The sequence below is a fragment of the Myotis yumanensis genome, unplaced genomic scaffold, assembly GCF_028538775.1.
Source record: "Myotis yumanensis isolate MYYU_CA2020_CCGP unplaced genomic scaffold, mMyoYum1.0.hap1 SCAF_3, whole genome shotgun sequence".
Taxonomy (NCBI): Eukaryota; Metazoa; Chordata; class Mammalia; order Chiroptera; family Vespertilionidae; genus Myotis; species Myotis yumanensis.
The window spans coordinates 44287411-44308824 of NW_027223754.1; the positions used below are offsets into that span (position 1 = coordinate 44287411).

Here is a 21414-nt window from a genome sequence, read left to right on the forward strand (position 1 = left end):
GGTATATTCTTCTTTTATGGATGAAATTATCCTAAAATTCCTTAATTATTTTGTAGACATCACTTTTCTCAATAAAGACCAACATAGTCATAATGTGAATAAATTACAATATTGCTTACAGTTAAACATTGTATTCTTGATAACTTTATTTATATGGCTTTCTTTATTTAAAAGACCATCTTGAGCTACAAACTGCCCTAATTGGTTTGGCTCAGTGGATAGAGCGTCAGCCTGTGGACTGAAGGGTCCCAGGTTCGATTCCAGTCAAGGGCATGTACCTTGGTTGCGGGCACATCCCCAGTAGGGAGTGTGCAGGAGGCAGCTGGTCGATGTTTCTCTCTCATCGATGTTTCTAACTCTCTATCCCTCTCCCTTCCTCTCTGTAAAAAAATCAATAAAATATATTTAAAAAAAAAAAGACCATCTTGAAATGAGTGATGTATCTATAATAATTATGGTTAACTGTAGTAAAAATGAATAAATTCCAACTGGTGGTTTTGGTAATCAGGGATCAGCACCTGGAGCAGGTTTAGTGCAGAGTAGGAGTTTAATAAATACTTGTTAAAGCAATCTTTAACATGTTACTGTTAGTTCTTTCAATATTATCTAATTTTTCTGACCTCATAAAGTATTTACATCAGTTCTCAAGCCACTAAATTTTATCTTAGAGAAGAAATCAATAGAAAAGAAGACAGATATAGTATCTTCCACATGTTTGTCAAACCGTAAATATTCTAAAGTTTTAAAAGTTCATGATTTTACATGCCAAGTATACTTAGGTGAGCAGTGCTGATTTAATCTTTGTTCTTTTTCTCTTCTTTTCTTTTGTAATATTACAGCTTCTAGAAAGGTCTCAAACAAACAAAAAATTCAAAAGCTACGAAATTTAGACTATGACAATAATTAAGAAAATGCAGAAAGGGCACTGGTAGATTTTTAAAAACTATTTTAATACAAGATTAATAGCAATTTTCTATCCAAATCAGAAATGAAAAATCTTAACCCAAATAATATTCATTTGACAGTCACATAAAATTTTAGGTTTGATTGGTGCACACATTTATCCTGCATATATATTACGCATATGCACGCAGAGACCTCACTATTAGGCCATTGTTAGGTTTCTTTTCATGGACATACCACCTTGCAAGGCAAGGTCAAAGATTCCAGGAACTATTCAACTGTGAGTGAGATTCACATGGCCCCATGCTAGGCTGAGTTCTCATGTTGTAGCAAATCATGATATAGCAAGGCTCCAGAATGCATACAAATCAATACTCTATTTGTATAATTTGGCCTAAAACTAAACACTGGCTAATGTCTCCACCGAGGAGGAACACATTGCAAATTTATAAGTTATGGTCTCCTTTACTCTTCTGCTGGCAAAGCTAAACTACCATTTGTTTGTCTTGTTAAAAGTCAGGTCTGTTAGTGACTGTAAGTAAATGGAAATGAGTTTGAATTTCTGCAAGTTGTAGATAAGTCAAAACTTGCATTTCTAACACTTCCACCTTTAATCAAACCACTTGACAATTAGTCTTGCAAATAGAAGTAACAAAAGAATCACAACTCAGGAATTTGCTAAGGTTTTATTCCTCCTTGGGGACTTTAGTTGGTGTTCAGTGTGTAGCCAAAACATGTATGTAATGGCTAAAGTATTAAAGTAGGCTAATGTCTGCAGCAGGGAATATAAATTAAATATCAGGGTTCTGTGACCAATAATATTTTCAGTTTGAGTTATAGAATGTTACTTTTATACTTAATACGGCTTGTCAATGAATAATAGTGTTTCTCAGTGTAGACAAGTAGTATTTTCTATCCCTTACAATTAAAACAGGTCATACAAGATACTTATCTGGGTAAGTCACTGTAAGGGAGTCAGATTGCTATTGCTAAGGTTGTTTGAGGAAGGCTATAATCAAAGTGCCAACTTGACCTTCATTAAGATGACAGAAGGTTGTCATGGCTGTCCTTCAGTACAGAACCATAGCAGAGCTCTAATACATGAATTTGTAATTCATTCTTCTCTGCTAAAGACTTTAGCCTCTGTTTAGCTTTTGTTGTAACATATACAAAGTATAATATACACCAGTTACAGACGTGTATTTCTGTTAGAAAAATACATATTATAACTAAACATGTAAATAGAGGCACTTCAATAAGCTAAGTGTTTGCAGTTATGAGCATCACCCAACAAATTCTAGTTCCGACTTCAGTGAGCCCATCCCTCTCTACTTGTAACAGAGGTTATGATGTCATTACAGAACTTAGGAGACATCAAAGCCAAGAAGTCAGGTCATGAAAAATAATGCAGCATCATTGCTTCCCCTATCACAATGCTAAAATGAGAGAAATTAATTTGGCCAGAGGTGGGGTGGGGTGAGATGAGGTTCCAAAGTTCTTCTGAAATGGAGTAACTAGATTAAGTCTCATGTTAAATTAGTCTGAAATCATATGAAATATTAGAATGATGATAAAAACCAGAAAGTACAATTTGAATAATTTTGACCACATTCATGCAGGTGACTAATATTGTGGCATCATTAACTGATAGTCATTTCAGCTCTCTGCCTGGCTCAGATGGATCACTACATCTAACCATTATGAATACTATTAATAGTGAAGGTGTTGAAACAAATGAAGCAGGTGTTTATATGTTATCTGTGTGTTTAGTGTGTACAGAACATGGGTTCAAATTCATTAATATAATGTGTACTCATACACATGCACAAAACCATTTTGGGTGAAAACACAGGGAAAACAAGGCATTCTGATCTATTTCATAGAAGACAATGCAGACACATTTAAAAAAGGGAAGACTTGAAGTTTAAAGCCATAAAAACAAATTATTACTCAAAATTCTGTCAAACCAAGGTTGATTTAATTTGTATTGCACCTTAATTATTCGGAGAAAGACAATACTGATTTCTGAACATACAATGACATGAACAACATAAATTGGTCCTTCATTGAGATATTTTATGTGGAATTGGTGACCGAAAGCCAAAGTTTGGCAGTGAAGTGTTTTTCTAGAAGTATGTAATGCTGAATTAGGCTAAATGTTAAGTTCATAAAAATTTTAATGAAAAAATGCCACAAAGTCTCTCAGAATTCTACGTTTCCTATTTCATTAGGCATACTATAGCAATAGATGCTTCTAAATACTTTCAGTTTTGCAAAAGTGCTCAATTATACTTAATACTATTGTGCGCATATGCTCTACTTAAACGCAATGACTAAATCAATAACTAATTATAATTTTGATGAGGAAGGGGATTGAAAAATACCATTTACATGTCATTACTGCCAATGGGTTAATTAACAGTGAGTGACTGGTGTACTATGGTGTCTTAAAACATTACTTTTCCCAACCCCAGATGCATCATAAAAACCAAGAAACATATGGATAGTCAATGTATTCATAAAGCCCCATTTTGGTTTATTTTGCTTCTCTCTGTCAGGGGAGCACAGGGCCTAGCTTTGGCACACTTGGGTGGACCAGTTAGGCTGTGGCTCTAAATTGGCCTCTTGTGTTAGGACATTTTCTCAAGTGCCAGGTAGGAATCCTAGGCTGAAGGCATTGTACGTGAAAACAATGGTTTTGCGTGAATAACACATTCTTTACCCATACAGCTTCCATCACCAGTAATGTCCTACATACCCATGGCTCTCTCCATGAGCTCGATACAGTCTGGAGCATCCAGGACAAAGCACGCTCATGCAAAAAGGGTGTGCCCTGGCAAACTTTTATTAAATGGACAGTTAGATACGTAAAAAGGTCTCTTTCTTGATTCTTGGTGCTCACAGATCATTGAAGAATCCCTTCTCTGAGCAGCACAAAACAAGAAGAGCTGGTTGACAAAACATTTTTGTTACAAAGGTGTGTCAACCCTGAGCTTGGAATTAAGAAGTTAAAATCTGTGATTTATATATATATAGATATAAAAATAGATGATCATACTAAGACTAAAAAAGTGAAAGAAATCTCCATGTCAATACTATATATATATATTTTTTTGTCTTGACTTTTTTTGTTGTGAGTTATTTTGTAAGAGAATGCCCTTGTGATGCAGAAACCAATTGACACAAAGCAAATGGCTAAAAATGAAAACTCACTGATGGGTCTAACTGCTTATCAGTTCACTAAAAGGAATCTTCATTTGGGAGGTAATGAGCACAGGGGCAGAAACCAAATTAATGTCTAACCTATGGCTAAAGCAAAGCGATTGCATTTGTTGATGATTATTTTCCATTCAGATCCTTGAGGAGGATTAATTGATGGGGACGTCCACTAGTAACTGAAGATGAAGGGGAAATCTGTGCCAATTGGATCCAGTGGACAAAGACATTAAGAGAATTGAGGAGAATGGCACCATTACTGCAATTGAAATTGGTCAGGGTGAGGGAGGTGCTGAGTTGTAGTAATATTTTGTGTCATTTTAAAGATAGAATTCAAATTTAGTACCAGTACCTCTAAATCAGTTTGGTGCTGTATGGTTAGAGTACAAGACGATACCTCCAAGACAGCAGTGTATTTTCACGTCACTAAAAACATTTTCAAACTTTCTCCCCATAGCATTTTTTAAAAAACACGAGTCACAGAAAAGCTTACACTGAGAGTTGCCTGGTAATACTGAATAGCTCTTTTATATTTCTCTCTTGTTTGCTTCTTTGTTGAAAATGCAGTTGTCTTGGGGTTTGGCCTGATTTTATGAAGAATATTATTCCTACTTTTTTTTTTCAAGTTATAAAGGGGAGGGGGCGAGGATGACTCACAACGTGAGATTCCTTTACTTCTGCAGCATAAAAGCAAATGAAGGTAAGAAAATCTCCTGGTAGAAAGATTTGAGTAAGAATTCTCTAGAATAGACAAGGTTCCCACAGATAGCAAAGGAAAGAGGAAGCAGTCCAGCCTGGCACTCGTTACTCTTTGGGAAAACAAAAAGGGAGGCAGAGTGCAGTACTGCTCTTCTCATAGAAAACGGTAAGTTTTTGTGGCATGGTCCATTGTCCAAGAGTGTAAGAAAAGAAGTGAGTTGGCTGTTCAAATAGCTAAAATGCAGTTTCATCTGACCAAAAACCCAGGATTATCTGCACAGTCTCTGCAGTGCCAGGACAATGCAGACGAGAGACGCTGAGAGCAGGGAGTGGCCGAACTGGGCTGCAGAAGAGTCTACTTCTCTCCGGTCGGGATCTACGGCAGGGGCCTCCGTGGTGACAAACTCAAACTCTGTGGGACACACGTCATCCATGCACCCACTGCCACTCCCCGAGCCACTGGATTCATCACCTGGTGTGGACAGATTGACAAAGAAAGTTAGACCACAACCTGGAAAGACTGGAGGCATGTAACAGAATTGGGCATGGTAGTGGGAGGGGACATCCCCCCACCCAATGGTCCCCACCCCATCTCAATAGGTTTTTTTTTTTTTTTGAGAGAGAGAGGAAGGAAGAGAGAAACATCAACATCTAAAGGCTGCCTCCTGAATGCCCCCTGCTGGGGATCAAGCCCACAACCGGGTGTGTGCCCTGACTGGGAATCTAACTGGTGACCTCTTGGCTGATAGGTCAATGCTCAACCACTGAGCAACACCAGCTGGGCTTGACTACTTTTTTTGACCTCTGTTCCCCTAAGAACAAGGATAGACCTTGTCTCAACCAGCCTCTCCCTTTAAACCAGGTGTTGATTAACGATGGCTTGCAGGCTGATCTGGCCTGCTGCTTGGTTTTGTATGGCCCACAACCCAAGAAAGATTTTTATGTTTTCAAGTGTTTGGAAAAAAAATCAAATGAAAAATAATATTTTGTGACCTGTAAAAAATGTGTATGTGAAATTTAAACTTCAGTGTCCACAGAGAAAGTTATAATGGAATGTAGCCACAGTCATTCACTTATACATGGTGTAATTCTCTGTTCGCACATGGCCCTCAAAGCTGAACATGTTTAATATCTGGTCCTTTACAAAAAAAGTTTGCCATTTCTTGCTTGAAACCAATGCCCAGGTGCCCATACAGTATGTGGTCTTAGTGCAGCATCTTGCTTGCTCAGCATGCCTCTGGGCCTGTTCTATTCCCAATTCTTACCGCTTTGTTCTTTCCTGTTTCATAAATCCTGTGTGTCAGACCTGGGTCCCAGATCAGGCTCCATCAGTTACTAGCTGGTGCAATTGTGTTGTTTACTTGTTTTCTTCTTTCTTACTAGAGGCCCAGTGCATGAATTTGTGCATGGGTGGGGTCTGGCCTGCCCGCCTCGATGCGGGCCCATCAGGCCGGGCCAGGGAGGGGGAGGGGCCACAGGTGGTTGGCCGGCCGGCTCCGCCCCCAATTGGGGTGTTGGGGGCTGATAGGGGGCGGGCCGGCAAGGGGGCAGGGAGATCAGGGCCCGGATCAGGCTGGTTGGCAGCCACAGTGTGTGTAATAGTCACTGGTCGTCTTGGTCATTCTGGTCGTTCTACCGTTCTGGTCGCTGGGCTCATATATATCGATTAGTCCCCTCCACAAGAATGTAAACTTGCTGGGGGCAGAGACTTTGTGTCGCTGTGCACTTCTGATCCCCATGCCTTTAATGGTCCCTGGCATACAGCAGGTGCTCAATAAATAGCTTGTGGAGTAAATAAATGTGCCTTGGGCAGTTTACTCAGGTTCTGTCATTTTCCTCATCTCAGGAAATATGGACAATAGGATTAACTTGCAGAGTCTGTGTGAAGACAGACACCCTCATGAAATGTGTGAGGACACCAAACCCAGTGCTCACAATGATGCCTGATGAAAAACACATGGTTCCCGTAGCAAAGGCGACCTGGATTTTAACTTGCTTTATTTAATTTAAGTGAACTAGGACAAATCAGTTAGCCTTGTTGAGGCTCTGTTTCTTCTTATCCTATAAAAATGAGAATAATCCAATTTATTTCACAGAATTGTTATGTTGTGTAAGTGAGATGATGTTCCTGGGCGGACTCAGGAAACTGTAAACCTGGTAATGACATTTGCTGTTTTCTCCACTTGCTCAATGATTCCATGCAATAGCCCTAACTCCTCCCTGCTGGCTTTCAGTGATGACGAGCTTGCTACGCTGCTCCTGAAAGACTGATGCCATCTTGGCTGCTTGATGCTACTTAAATAAAAGCTAAGGTGATACAGGGGCTTCTCTAATGTATCCTGGCGGAGACAGGCACAACTCATCACAATTTGTTTTGTTTTAAAAAGGGACATCTAAATACCAGGTAAGATCACTTGAATACAATCTACCAGGTTCTTAACATTTTCTCTGATTTATCTTTAGTGGCCTTTACAAGGGGGAAAATGCCCATTAATTAAATTCAGAGAAAACAGAGTTGCTAAGGGGGTTGTTCTAAACACTAGTATCACGAACAAGAAGTAATTTAACCATTATAAAAATATTATTAAAGCTATTTAGAATATTAAAAATGTGGTAGGCAAATAATGACAGGGGATTCCAGATGAGAAAAGTAATGGCCCCATCTCTTTCTGAGAGGAATCACAAATGCACGGGTGATTTTTAAAAATGTCAAAAGCAATAAAGGTGATTATGGCTAGAAGATGTAATAATGATTTGTCTGACAGACATTATCATAACATAAAGGGTCAAATTTGGTACTTGGTTTGGAGTTAAGTGACTCTCTTAGCTACTATGGATTTTTGTTTGTTTGCTTCTTAAGGGGAAATGGAGCAAAATCTCTCCTCAAGAATTTTCCATAAGCATTGCAGACTGACATGTATCTAACCGCTTCAGGTAAGAGGAGAGAGAAACAAGACCAACATCAACTAATCCTTACGCATCTTGAATAATTTATTCTAATAGTCATTATCCAGATAATAAACCATTTTGTTAGCTAGAGAAGACAGAACAGATAAATTGAGACGAGTGAGGCTAAGTAATGAGCAAGGGAGAAGCAGAAAAGGCTAAAACCTTGTGTTCTCTTCTAAAGAGGAAAGGAGAGGCGTAGTAAAGAGGAAGATCAATAATGTGGTGAGTCTGAGAAATTCTATAGCAATGAAGTCTATCTGGTGGGCAATTACCCTGCATTCAGAAAATTAATTTTTGTTATTTAAAATATAATAAAGCACTAAAATATTTCTGCAGGGGACAACTCAGTAGGATGATGGCTAAGACTTAGATGAAACCTCTTTCTATCTCATTAATTCAAGCACACAAGCATCATCTTTGGCATCAGAGACCACATTACAGAATCACTGGCAACTCCACATCTCATGTTCAAGAAATATTTTCCTGAGAACTCTCTCTGTAAGGGTGCTTACTTAAAAAAACCCCAAAACTAACAAAAAAGTGGCTTAATAGTTATGCATCTGGAAACCATTTAGGCAAAACCCAAATATAGTTTCATGTCAATGTTCACTTAGTAGCCTTTCAAGTCACTTCTGATGCTTTTATGATATTTAATAAAATAGTTAAGTGTGATATTGCATCTATATTTTACTATTTCTCTAAATATTTCAGATATAAATGTCAATGGTTCTTGTGTGTGTATGACTGAATAGAGAGAACATTAATACAGTTGAATTCATGGCACATGAGATATTATCTTAGCTCCTTTAAAAATGGCCTCTGTGTGGCTGGCATGGCTCAGTGGTTGAGCATCAACCTATGAACCAGGAGTCATAGTACAATTCTCAGTCAGGGCAGATGCCTGGGTTTTGGGCTTGATCCCTAGTGTGAGGTGTGCAGGAGGCAGCCAATCAATGATTCTCTCTCATCATTGATGTTTCTAACTCTTTCTCCCTTTCTCTCTAAAATCAATAAAAAAATATGACCTCAATGAACTTCCTAACAACCTCTTAGGCAGGTGCTTCCCATTGAATAGTAGAGGAATGGATCAACTGTCAGATGAAACTCTATTTTAGCTTTGGTACAGCTGAATTCAATCCATTAAAATTTAGTGGGTTGCATCCTTAAGACCAGCTATGATTTTAGTAATATCCTAAGTTTTGTGAATCAGACCTTTCTGTCTAAAGGACTATAAACGGTTTTGTAGATTGGGCAAGAATAGCACAAGATGAAAGATGCATATTGCTCTTAAGAGAAATGCTGGTATAATTTTCAGTGACCATTGTTCACTCTGGAGGTTACTGGTAAGGACTTTCTTACTTGTGTCCTGGAAGTTGACATCATTGCCATTGTATGCATTCTTTAGTTTGTTGGTCATCACGCGGAGAGCCATGATTTGCTGCCTGATGAAAGTGTCGGGCCGGGTGATGTCCACGTCCACCTCAGGATTGTTGATCTGGTTGGTCAGCCCATCATTCATGATCTCAGGCAAGTATCTGCAGGGCACAGAGGGAGAGAACAGATCAGGATGAGGCAGGAGGAACTTGGAAACTGGATTCTGCCATGCTGTTTCCAACAGTGAGCCAAAACCTTGGTAGAATCAGGGCCCAGTTCCTGGAAAAAAGGCCGAAGTAAAACCTTGAAATAAATGTTCTCAGATGAAGATTGGCTAAAATGGCTTCACAGTAGTTTTTTAAAATGGCACTGAATTCTTAGGTAGGCTTACCCACAGATGAATGCACAATTGGGAACTTACAGAAATTATTACTTTAAATTAACTACTCTTTCTCTCTCCATCCCAATGTTAGATACTTAAGTCAGGAACTTGATAGCTTGCTTAACAATCCTGTTGATTTTGTTAGTAAGAACTAAACTTGCAAATTATTTATGATCTTACAGAGCTCTCTTATATGAGGATGTTCTTTCTCAACTGAGGAGGCCCTGACCTAAGATTTTAATCAGAAGAATCTTCAGATAAAAATAACCATCTTTGGTAAGTTTGAGGAGTCACCAGGGCTTGCTGGAATACTTCAGGTGTCCATTGGGGTTTTTATTTTACAATAGAATCTTGGGTCTAATTTAATATTCAGTAAAATAGAGGGTAAATCAAATGGTTCTTTAATTTTCTTACTTGTACCAAAATGGCAAATTTATATTAATGTTTCTTTTACTTGTACTAAAATGTCAAAATTGTCTGTTCTTCAAAGTCAACTGCCTACTCTGCCCAGGTGTATTTATACCGGGGGAGACCAAAGATCTGAGAAAAGTGCTTGGAGCCCTCTCTGACTCTGTACTCTCATGATCTGTCAGCTTTCCTTCCTCCTACTCTTCTTCCACCGCTTCTTCTCTCATTTCCCATGTCCCTCTGGAGTGCAGACAGCTAGAGCAGCCTCACACCGACTTCCCTGTTCTGTCTTCCCTTTTTAGTGCAGTCTGCACATGCTGTCTGATTAATCTTCATGAAATACAGCTTTCATCTTGTCGTTCTTCTGTTTTAAAATTTTTGATGATAGTACCTAATGTCCACTGAGAGCTTATGGAAGCCAGGCGCTGTGCCAAGCACTTGGACATGCATTTTAAAATCCAGTCTCCCAGCCATTGTAGGTACTATTTTATCCCCATTTTGTAAAGTAGAAAACTGAGGTATAAAGAGGAAAACATAACCGGGTAAAGTCACAGAGCTAATAGTTGGCAAAATGATGACTAACGCCTGGGCGGTGTCCCAACCTGGCACCGTACTGCCTGTCAATCCTAAGCTCCGATCCACAGCAATCAAAGCCCATTTCCATCCCATCTCCCCGTTCTTATGCTGCAGTACTTGCTGTAAAGGACCTTCCTTGCCTTACAGAATCTACTCCCTGCATACATCTGATGCATGCCTGTCTCTGCCGTATACCTTATCTTTGCCTACAGTCCCTTTCCCACTTAGATCCCAAATATCCTGAAGACCCAGGTCAGTCTTTACTCTCTCCTTAAGATATTTCCAGCTTTTAGGGATCTTCCCATTCCTCTGTAGGGCCGCCAGGCTCAGCTGACATTTTGTGCACAGCATCAAGCCACCTGCTGAGGGAGTAAGGTGAGGCTGAAACCAGCCCGAGTTCTATGCTCATAAAGCTATGCATCTGCAGGGCACTAGTCAGCGAAATGGGTACCTTTTATTTTGCTTTTGTTGGAATCCTTTTATTTTAGAAAATTTCAATATATATCAAAGTGGAGACAAGGAGAATCCAAGATGGCGGCATAGGTAAACACCGGAGTTTGCTGCCTCGAACAACCACTTCAAAAATACAACTAAAAGATGGAACGGACATCATCCAGAACCACAGGAAGGCTGGCTGAGTGGAAGTTCTACAACTAGGAGGAAAGAGAAAAGCATACTGAGGCTCAGAGGAGGCGCAGTGCTGAAGTAAAATACTAAGGTTCAGAGTGCATGCGGAGCGGGCTGGCTGCTGAGGGCACGGTTGTCGTTTTCAATCGGGAGGGAGTCTCAGGCTCTGAGCTCCAGTTCCGGGTGAGTCTCTAGGGGCCCAGACTCATACGGGAGAAGCGGGACTGTCTGGCATTGCTCAGAACCCTAGGGCAGCTTTCTCTCCGTGGGGCTTGCAGCGATTACTGGGGCACTGAGAAGCAGAGCCTCTGAGGGCAAGACTGAGAGCAGCCATAATTGCTAACCCCGCCCTGTTGATCCTGTGGGACCTGCCCTGCCCAAGCCCTGCAGGGAGACTTTTGCTGGATAGCCTCAGGCAAAGGCTAGATTAGCACCTCCCTAGAGATCCAGGAGCCAGGAAGCCCAGAAGTCAGAGTGGGACCATCCAGTTTGCAGCTCCGTGGAACCATAAAAGACACACTCAGGGAGCAGACTCAGTGAGCACCAAAGCCCCATCGAAGCAAGTCTAGCCCCAGAGGGGTGTCTCCAGCACAGAAGTTCTCCCACCTCAGACACAGCTGATTCTCACAGCCAATTGGCCTGGAGGTCAATTCCTCACAGTGATAACTACAACAATCAAGGCTTAACTACAACAAGACTGTGCACAAAGCCCACAAGAGGGTGCACCAAGAGTGTCTACCTCAGGTAATTGGGACACTTAGTACAGAAAGGCACTCTATCGACACAGAGAAGCATAAAAAAATGCTGAGACAAAGAAACAGGACACAAACAACAGAATTGGAGGAAAGCAAACTGTTGGATATAGAGTTCAAAATCACAATTTTAAGGTCTTTAAAGAACTGTCTAGAAGCCGCCGATAAATTTAATAAGGCCCTGGAAAAGACTGGTGAGACTGCCGATAAATGTAGTGAGATCTTCAAGAAGACTGGTGAGACCGCCGATAAATGTAGTGAGATCCTCAAGAAATCTAATGAGACCCTCGAAGTTGTGATAAAGGACCAACTAGAAATTAAGCATACACAGACTGAAATAAAGAACATTATACAGACTCCCAACAGCAGACCAGAGGATCGCAAGAATCAAGTCAAAGATTTGAAATACGAAGAAGCAAAAAAACACCCAACTGGAAAAGCAAAATGAAAAAAGAATCCAAAAATACGAAGATAGTGTAAGGAGCCTCTGGGACAGCTTCAAGCGTACCAACATCCAAATTATAGGGGTGCCAGAAGATGAGAGAGAGCAAGATATTGAAAACCTATTTGAAGAAATAATGACAGAAAACTTCTCCTACCTGGTGAAAGGAATAGACTTCCAAGTCCAGGAAGCGCAGAGAACCCCAAACAAAAGGAATCCAAAGAGGACCACACCAAGACACATCATAATTAAAATGCCAAGAGCAAAAGACAAAGAGAGAATCCTAAAAGCAGCAAGAGAAAGAAAATCAGTTACCTACAAGGGAGTACCCATACGACTGTCAGCTGATTTCTCAACAGAAACTTTGCAGGCCAGAAGGGAGTGGCAAGAAATATTCAAAGTGATGAATACCAAGAACCTACAACCAAGACTACTTTATCCAGCAAAGCTATCATTCAGAAGTGAAGGCCAGATAAAGAGCTTCACAGATAAGAAAAAGCTAAAAGAGTTCATCACCACCAAACCAGTATTATATGAAATGCTGAAAGGTATCCTTTAAGAAGAGGAAGAAGAAGAAAAAGGTAAAGATACAAATTATGAACAACAAATACACATCTATCAACAAGTGAATCTAAAAATCAAGTGAATAAATAATCTGATGAACAGTATGAACTGGTGATTGCAATAGAATCAGGGACATAGAATGGGAATGGACTGACTATTCTTGGGGCAGGGGAAAAGGGTGTGGGGGTGAGTGAAGAGATTAGACAATAATCGTGCACCTATGGATGAGGACAGTGGGTGGGGAGTGAGGGCGGAGGGTGGGGTGGGAACTGGGTGGAGGGGAGTTATGGTGGGAAAAAAGAGTAACTAATGTAATAATCTGAACAATAAAGATTTAATTAAAAAACAAAAAACAAAAAACAAAGTGGAGACAAGAGGATAACGATCCCCATGTACCGACCTGGGTGCTTTTCTCTAATTCCTGCAAAGGCTCTATATTTGTGTGTGCCCTGGTATGAAACAGGGCTACCCTCAAAGGGGTAAGAAAGAGAGTTTAAAGAAGAGACTATTTCTAAAGGTGTAGACAGGGTTGAAGGAAACCAGCACAGGGTATTGGAGAACCCTGGGAATCAACTGCACAAAAACTGAAATCACAGACAGGGGCCAAATGACATGACAAGAACCATCATTAGGTTATGATTCCCTGACCTCTGTAGTGCCTCCTGACCTCTGGATGCTGTCTCCTACTGGCTGAAACCAAGTGGAAGCCAGCATGCAAGGGGGCCCAGGTAATTCACTTGATAGAGGTTCTCCCTCTGGACAGAGCTCAAGGTGGAGGGCTGAAGAGTGGTTCTCAGGGGAATCAGGACGCCAGGCACAGACATCTGGTAGGCTGGGGACTAACTGCTATTATTATCATTCTTTTACTGCCTCTACTACTGCTGCCTGAAAGCTGAAAAACACTCCCTTTCCCTTTTTTGTGTGTGTGTGCTTCCTGTTTGCATATTCTTGTACAATACACTTAAAATTCTTTCCTTTCCTACTGGTAACATTCCAAGTTCCAGAAACAAAAGGCTCTATCCATCAGTCTCCAGAAAAAGAAATAGAAACGCACAGAGAAACATACATTTAAGCCATTTGTCCAGCGATTGAAATCTTACACGTGATGGGTTTGTGTATGCATTGGTTTACTCATTTTAAGTCAAAGGTCCCCGCAGAAGCTCCGTGTCTTTATCCATATCTTGAACAAAATCGATTTCCCAATGTTCACTACATAATGAATAACACAGCACACAAAGTGCATCAAAAATTCTTTTCCAAAAGGCTTCACAATATTTACTGCCTTAAAAAGTTCTAATTGAAATTTTTAAAAAGTCATGGAACTCTACATCTCTCCGTTTTTGCAGTAAAGAACTTCGGTGCTGCCTTTTGATATAGCTGATAGGCCAATACATTCTTACGGGATTCTGAGCTTGTTTTCCGGATCTAACTTCTAAAATGGGACACTGGATTGACTACATCTGACATTCGATTATATGTGCCACGCCTGTGATCTCCACCTAATTACTAAAGCCCATTGGAATAGACAGTAGCCAGTCCGGGCTAGCCTTTGCTGGTACGGGAGCGGAGAGGGGCTGAAAGGTGACCGTCGGTGTTGCCCCTCGACATTTAGGACAATGATTCTTGCAGCTGGACCTGTGCTGAGTCAGGGGGAACTTTGTTTCTTTCAGATGCTGTGCGCGCTGCATGGCTGGCCGAGACTCATTCATCAGACGCTGACTGCTCTAGCTGACATTGGGAATGGTACCCCTGGGAGTCTGAGCCTACAGGAACAATGAGAGACTGCCAAATACACCCAGCCTCTAACTGTGCCTACTGATGCTCAGCCACTTACAATAAAAACAAGGAACAATGCTCCCGTGTCCTCAGGAACCTTTTCTCCTTTCTATGTATTCAAAGGGCAACTCTAGAGACAATGTGGGAACTTAAACTGAAAAACACTGTTGAACAGGAAAATAGCCATTTTGTCACTCCACAGTACATCCTGAGGACAAATCTGTGGATGGCCGGGGTGCAGCCTGAAGGGTCTATGGGAGCCCAGGTCAGCACCAGGACTCATGAGCCCATTTATTTGTTGCCTCTTGGGTTGATCTCTTTTTAAAATGATCAGATACTGCAAGAATGGATGTATATCTTTGAGCTCATACTATTCTTCCCCTTATTAGGTTTTGCTCCAGCCCTTTGGCATGACAACGTTCTATTTTTGCACCCTCACAGTTCTGGGAGACATGGAAAGGAAGGAGACTCTTGCTACTGGTAGCTCAGGTTCTGAGGCTGGATGCACATTTACCCGGGGCAGAGAGAATCCAGAAAGAAGGACAACTAGGGTTGTCATCGTTTTTCAATGTTTCATTTTGTGGGGTGGCAAGAGGGTGGTACAGTCAAGCATAGTTTTCTCATCCTGGTTCCATGTATAGAGACTAAATCTTTGGCAGTTTTGCAGAATTATTGTTTTTCACATCTGCTCTTACCTGAATGTATATGCATCCCTCCAATTCATATGTTGAAAACCTAATGCTCAAGGTGATGCTATTATGGGCGAGGCCTTTGGGGAGCAAGTAGGCAGGGCTCACAGGACTGGGATTAGTGCCCTCATTAAACAGTGTCTAGAAAGCTAGCCTTGCCCCTTCCGACACCTGAGGACACAGTAAGTCTGCCCAGAAGAGGGTCCTCACCCAGCCATGCTGACCTTGGACTTCCAGCCTCCAGAACGGCAACAAATAAGTTTCTGTTGTTTGTAAGATACTCCATTTGTTTTGCTGTGGCAGCCAAAACAGACTAAGACAGTGGTCTGCAAACTCATTAGTCAACAAAGTCAAATAGCAACAGTACTTCTTCAAAACCGACTTCTGACATGGGCCTCGTAGTTTCAATTGCACCCGCACGTGGTATTTTGTGGAAGAGCCACACTCAAGGGGCCAAAAAGCCACATGTGGCTTGTGAGCCGCAGTTTGCCGACCACAGCTTGTCTTAGTCACTAAGACACCTCATTTCATATTGTGATGCAGGCTTCCTAGATCACATTCAAACACTATAGCTGATTAGGGTGGAAGAGCCTCAAGGGAAGGGAAGGGGGATGATGCAGTAACCTTGTGGGTGGCTGCAGGCTCTGTGCTGAGGCCCTGCCTGACAGAACTGACAGCCTCTGTCACCTGAGAGACAATACACCTGAGAGATAAAGACATGTGCTCACAGAAGTGTCCCACAGGCCAGCCACGGTGCCTGTCATTGGCAACATTCAAAGTCATTCCTTTCAGTTGCTACTGCCAGAAAGACCCTGTTGATATCTGAACCTGCTTGCTGGGAGGTAGAACACATTCACTAATCAATATTCAGTGTTTCTCATCACCACATTAATGCTGGTAGTTGTTCTGATGAAAGGAGTTGCCTAGGGAGGGAACGGGATACACAACTCTCAAGATCTAATGGGATTTGAAAGTCAGTCAAGTCTGAGAAGTGGGCACTTGTAAGGAATGTTAGCTTTGTGGAGTGGGCAAGAGTCCAGGTGGAAGCTGGGTCAGGAATGGGGAGAAATGGGGTCCCAAGGTGCTGGCCTGGGTTTGATTTTGGGTGCCTAACACTTCCTCTGGCTGCCCCGGCCTCGATCACACTTTCGGATGGCAAAAGCAGTTTCAGTTCTGTTTATTGCCACAATGAGCTCTGTTCAATACATGTCTCTATAGTAAGTTCTAATTCTAAGCTACATACTCCTTCACCTTCAGCGGGTTTAAGAGTTGCAGTCTGTGACTTTTGCTACACTCGCAGGCAGCTCATCTTGCCATTCTTGCACTGGATATTGGTGGTGCTGCAGATGCTATTAATGGTCCGGATGTTTTCATGGATGAAAGTGTTGAATCACTTGCAACTAAACTGAGCCATTCCCCGGGTTTTCATCGTGTTGTTGCAGTACAAGTTGTTGCCCCTGTCACTGTAGGGCCCACATGTTGGCCCAGGAATCGTTGGTACATGTTCTGTCCATAGGAGGGCTGCACCAGCCTCAGCTCCAGCAGCGTCAGCAGCAAGAGCAGAAGCCATGAAAGGACCCTCTGGAGAGCCCTCAGCACCTTGGAGGTGTCCGCTTCTTCCTCCTCTGTATGAAAATGGGGAGCTGGTAGAAAACGCAAAGATATTCTGACTCCTGCTTTGGATCTGCGTGGGGGCCTGCGTGTATGTGGGTGCGAGCACTAATGGGATTAGGGTGCAGTGTGATAAAAAATTTTTTTCAAATGGTAAATTTTTTTTTTTAATTTTTTTTTTTGTTAAATTAAATCTTTATTGTTCAGATTATTACATTTGTTCCTCTTTTTTCCCCCCATAACTCCCCTCCTTCCAGCTCCCACCCCACCCTCCACCCTCACTCCCCACCCACTGTGTTCATCCATAGGTGCATGATTTTTGTCCAGTCACTTCCCACATCTCCCACACCCCTTTTTCCCCCAAGAATAGTCAGTCTATTCCCTTTCTATGTCCCTGATTCTATTATAATCACCAGTTCATTCTGTACATCAGGTTATTTATTCACTTGATTCTTAGATTCATTTGTTGATAGATGCATGTTTGTTGTTCATAGTTTGTATCTTTACCTTTTTCTTCTTCTTCCTCTTCTTAAAGGATACCTTTCAGCATTTCATATAATACTGGTTTGGCGGTGATGAACTCCTTTAGCTTTTCCTTATCTGTGAAGCTCTTTATCTGACCTTCAATTCTGAATGATAGCTTTGCTGGATAAAGTAATCTTGGTTGTAGGTTCTTGGTATTCAGCACTTTGAATATTTCTTGCCATTCCCTTCTGGCCTGCAAAGTTTCTGTTGAGAAATCAGCTGACAGTCGTATGGGTATTCCCTTGTAGGTAATTGAGCCTCTTTCTCTTGCTGCTTTTAAGATTTTCTCTTTGTCTTTTGCTCTTGGCATTTTAATGATGATGTGTCTTGGTGTGGTCCTCTTTGGATTCCTTTTGTTTGGGGTTCTCTGCACTTCTTGGACCTGTAAGTCCATTTCTTTCTCCAGGTGGGGGAAGTTTTCTGCCATTATTTCTTGAAATAGGTTTTCAATATCTTGCTGTCTCTCATCTTCTGGCACTCCAATGACTCTGATATTAGACCGCTTAAAGCTGTCCCAGAGGCTCCTTACACTATCTTCACACTTTCGGATTCTTTTTTCATTTTGCTTTTCCAATTGGGTGTTTTTTGTCGAATCTTTGGTTTGATTATTGTACTCCTCTGGTCTGCTATTGGGTATAATATTCTTTATTTCAGTCCGTGTATGCTTACTTTCTAATTTCTTTATCGTAGCATCGAGGGTCTCATTAGTTTTCGTGAGGCTCTGCACAAATTTATGGCAAGCCCTCAAAATTGCGATTCTTAGCTCCATATCCTCCATTTCTGTCATGTTTTTTTGTCTCCGCATCTTTTATGCTTTCTTGGTGCACCCCCTTGTGGTCTCTGTGCGCAGTCTTGTTCTAGCCAAGCCTTAATTGTTGTAGTTAACACTAGAGGGATTTGACCCCCAGGCCGACTGGCTATAGGAATCAGCTGTAAGGAAAACGTCTGCCTTCTGGGGAGGCGCTAATCCAGCCTTTGCCTGAGGCGATCGGCAAATGGCTGTGCGCAGAGTTTGGGCGGGGCGGGATCAACAGGGCGGGCGGAGGGAGCAGTTATGGCCACGCTCAGTCCCGTTCCCAGAGGCTCTGCTTCTCAGAACCCCGGCAGCCGCTGCAAACTTCGGAGAGAAAGCTGCCCTCAGGTTCCAACTGATGCCGGATAATCCCGATTCTCCCGTTTGAGTCTGGGTCCCTAGAGACTCGCCCGGATCTGGAGCCCAGAGTCTGAGACTCACTCCCGACCGAAAACGACAACCGCGCCCTCAGCCACCAGCCCGCTTTGCGCGCGCACCTCGGTACCTTTGTATTTTCCACACTGCGCCGCCTCTGAGCCTCGATTTGCTGTTCTCTTTCCTTCTAGTTGTAGAGTCTCTCTTCAGCCAGCCTTCCTGTGGTTCTGGGTGATGTCCGTTCAGTCTTTTAGTTGTATTTTTGAAATGGTTGTTTGCGGCAGCGGTCTCCGGTGTTTACCTACGCCGCCATCTTGGCTCCTCCCAAATGGTAAATTTTAAGTTATGTATATTTTACCACAATTTTAAAAACTGTCTTCAGTATAACCTTCTAAAGTTCTTGCTGTAGATTACTTCTTTCCCTTTCCAGTTTTCCTGACTTGGAAGTGGAGTCGCTCAAAGCATGCTAGAATTTTATGCTTTAAGTGGATTTATAAATTCTTGAAGACTGTTCAGTGAAGGCTGTCTGTGGCATTAGGTGCTTCAGAGAGATGTGGCCCTGAGGGGTGGTCAGGGGCCCAGAGACCGGCCCCGGACACCTGAGGTGTCTCTGAGACCCAGCAGCATAATCATGGGCAAGTCACTTAGCTACTTTTTTACAATATTTCATTTGTTCCTATGTCTATAACACCTTATTTGTGTCATAAGCTGCCATTTTGAGTGAATGTATATGAAAATGATTGAATGCAATTCTAAGGCATTCTTATGACAACTAAGTTGTTAACACAGGTCCCTGAAATGCCAAGCGTGTTTCTTAGCACTGGCTGACAGCAGCAGACTTTGGAGTTTGAAAGCATAAATTCATGCAGAGGCCCAATGCCCGTGGCTTCCCTCCAGCTGGAGAATGTGTGGCAGGACATGGTCTGGGAATTCCTGGAGGACACACAACTCATTGGCTGCAGCAGGGGGCAGAAGCTAAATTCTTTGACTTGGGCTCTTAACTCATTGGCAGGAGCTCCCCAAACCCATCCTTTCTTGGTAGAGCTGGAGTCAGCAAACTATAGTGCAGATAGGAAAGAAGACCACGAGCCAGGTTTCCGGGCTGCGAGCTGTCGACAGCAGCATGCTTCTTTCCTCCTATTTGTAGCCATTTCTCACCACTTGCAGGAGGTGCACACAAGGTGTCTGCCCACCTTCCTGGATGGTCAGCCTTCCTGGGGGCTCCCCTTGCCGGTTCTCTGTGCAGACTGATTTCCAGCGTCCTGAGGTGTTTCCGGCTGGGTATGCGGGGGATGTTTTACCATCTTTCACATGTAGCAAGAGTGCTCTGGGACATATATTGCAATCGGACTAAGATAACATTGTCCTGCCAGATCTGCCAAGTCACTGCCTCCGACAGATTTCTCATGCCCATGCATCATTTCGTCCCTCTTCCATCTGCTCAAACTTACCCAGTTATGACTTGCTATTTTCTTTGCGTAGTCAATCCACTCAGTGGCTTGTGACAGTGACTGATCTATTTTCTAGATTTTAAAATTTTTTTCTTATTTCTTATAATTTAATGTATTCACTTCCTGGCCGCGGGTAGGATTTCCTTGGGATGGCACTTATTTCTCATGTGTCTTAAAAGACAGCAGAGGCTCCTTGCAAAAGCTCTGTTTCCAAAGGGTCCCATTAATCCTCGCCCCTCATCCAGCACCTCGATCCACTGCTCCCAGAGGCATTTTAAAGGTAGGACACAGTGGCAGCTTAAGCACTGGCTTACAGGGAGCAAAGGTGGAAAGTTGTTTTGCCAACTTCATGGGGAGAGAGAGGAGTCTGAAAATAACTGACTCGAGACACCTGAAGACTCTGTAATAAGTATGTTCCATCATGAGATCCACATGCTATTGGGACTTGCCTGTCGGACTGGCTTCCTTTAGCGTTCTCCCTGCCTCATCCCACCCTCTCTCGTACCCCTTTCCTTTTTAACTCCCATGAGAAGACAGAAAGATAATTCCCTGAAAGGAAAACAATCCTCAAGAAAGATGCAGACGATGTAATTTGACATGGTTGTAGCCTCAAAACGCAAGAATCTGCCTCTATAGGAGAAAAAAGGAAGAGATTATATGAACACAAGGGCTTTATTTTTCCTTCTGATGCCTGAGAAAGTTCTGAGCCATGTGTGCTAACCATATAAAAGGTTTATTTCCTTCTGAGCTGTGCTTTCTTGCCTCCCATCTAATCATTCTTCTCTAGCTTTGGTACAGATGGCTCCTTCTGGCCACCCGGCTGCCCGGAACACCCTTCCCAGGGATGACGGATGACGGCAAGCAGCCTCCCCGGGTCTCCAGGTTTACCCTGGGAACCATAGGAAGCCTAGATTTGTAACCTGCACCACGACTCTTTAATTTTTTTCCCTTTGGCCTTCTAGATTATTATCGATTTTCTTCCCTTACTTACTAGCTTCCTTTCAATTCCTATTTGTCTGAGTTGAGTCAGAGTGCTGCCGTGGCTTCTCCTGTTTCATCCTAAAAAGTTGCACCCTAGGCTACCTTCTTGCTGGCCCCTGCACATGCATCCCAGGCTGCCTTGCTTGGGTGATAGCTTTTACCATGAATTCTAAGGAAAATCCTTTCATAGCTATTCTGATAAAGTAGGATATAATTCTTGTACTAAGTACTGTGGACTACATTTTTTTTCCCCTCCCCTCTCCCAGAACCATATGCTGGAGCCTCAGTCCCCAGTGTGCTGGTATTTGGAGGTGGGGCCTT

At 42.3% G+C, this 21414-nt stretch overlaps 1 protein-coding gene across 2 annotated transcripts in view; it reads right to left on the minus strand.

Moving 5' to 3' along the window:
• Nucleotides 1-2859: 2859 nt before the first annotated feature.
• GPC6 (glypican 6) overlaps nt 2860-21414 on the minus strand; it is a 1116910-nt gene continuing 1098355 nt past the window's right edge. For both annotated transcript variants that reach the window (XM_070408823.1, XM_070408822.1), the window contains 2 exons: nt 9127-9302; nt 2860-5290 (listed from right to left, as the gene is read on the minus strand). In XM_070408823.1, coding sequence (XP_070264924.1) covers nt 5088-5290; nt 9127-9302 — 379 coding nt within the window. In that variant the 3' untranslated portion in view covers nt 2860-5087. The remainder of the gene's footprint in view (nt 5291-9126; nt 9303-21414) is intronic.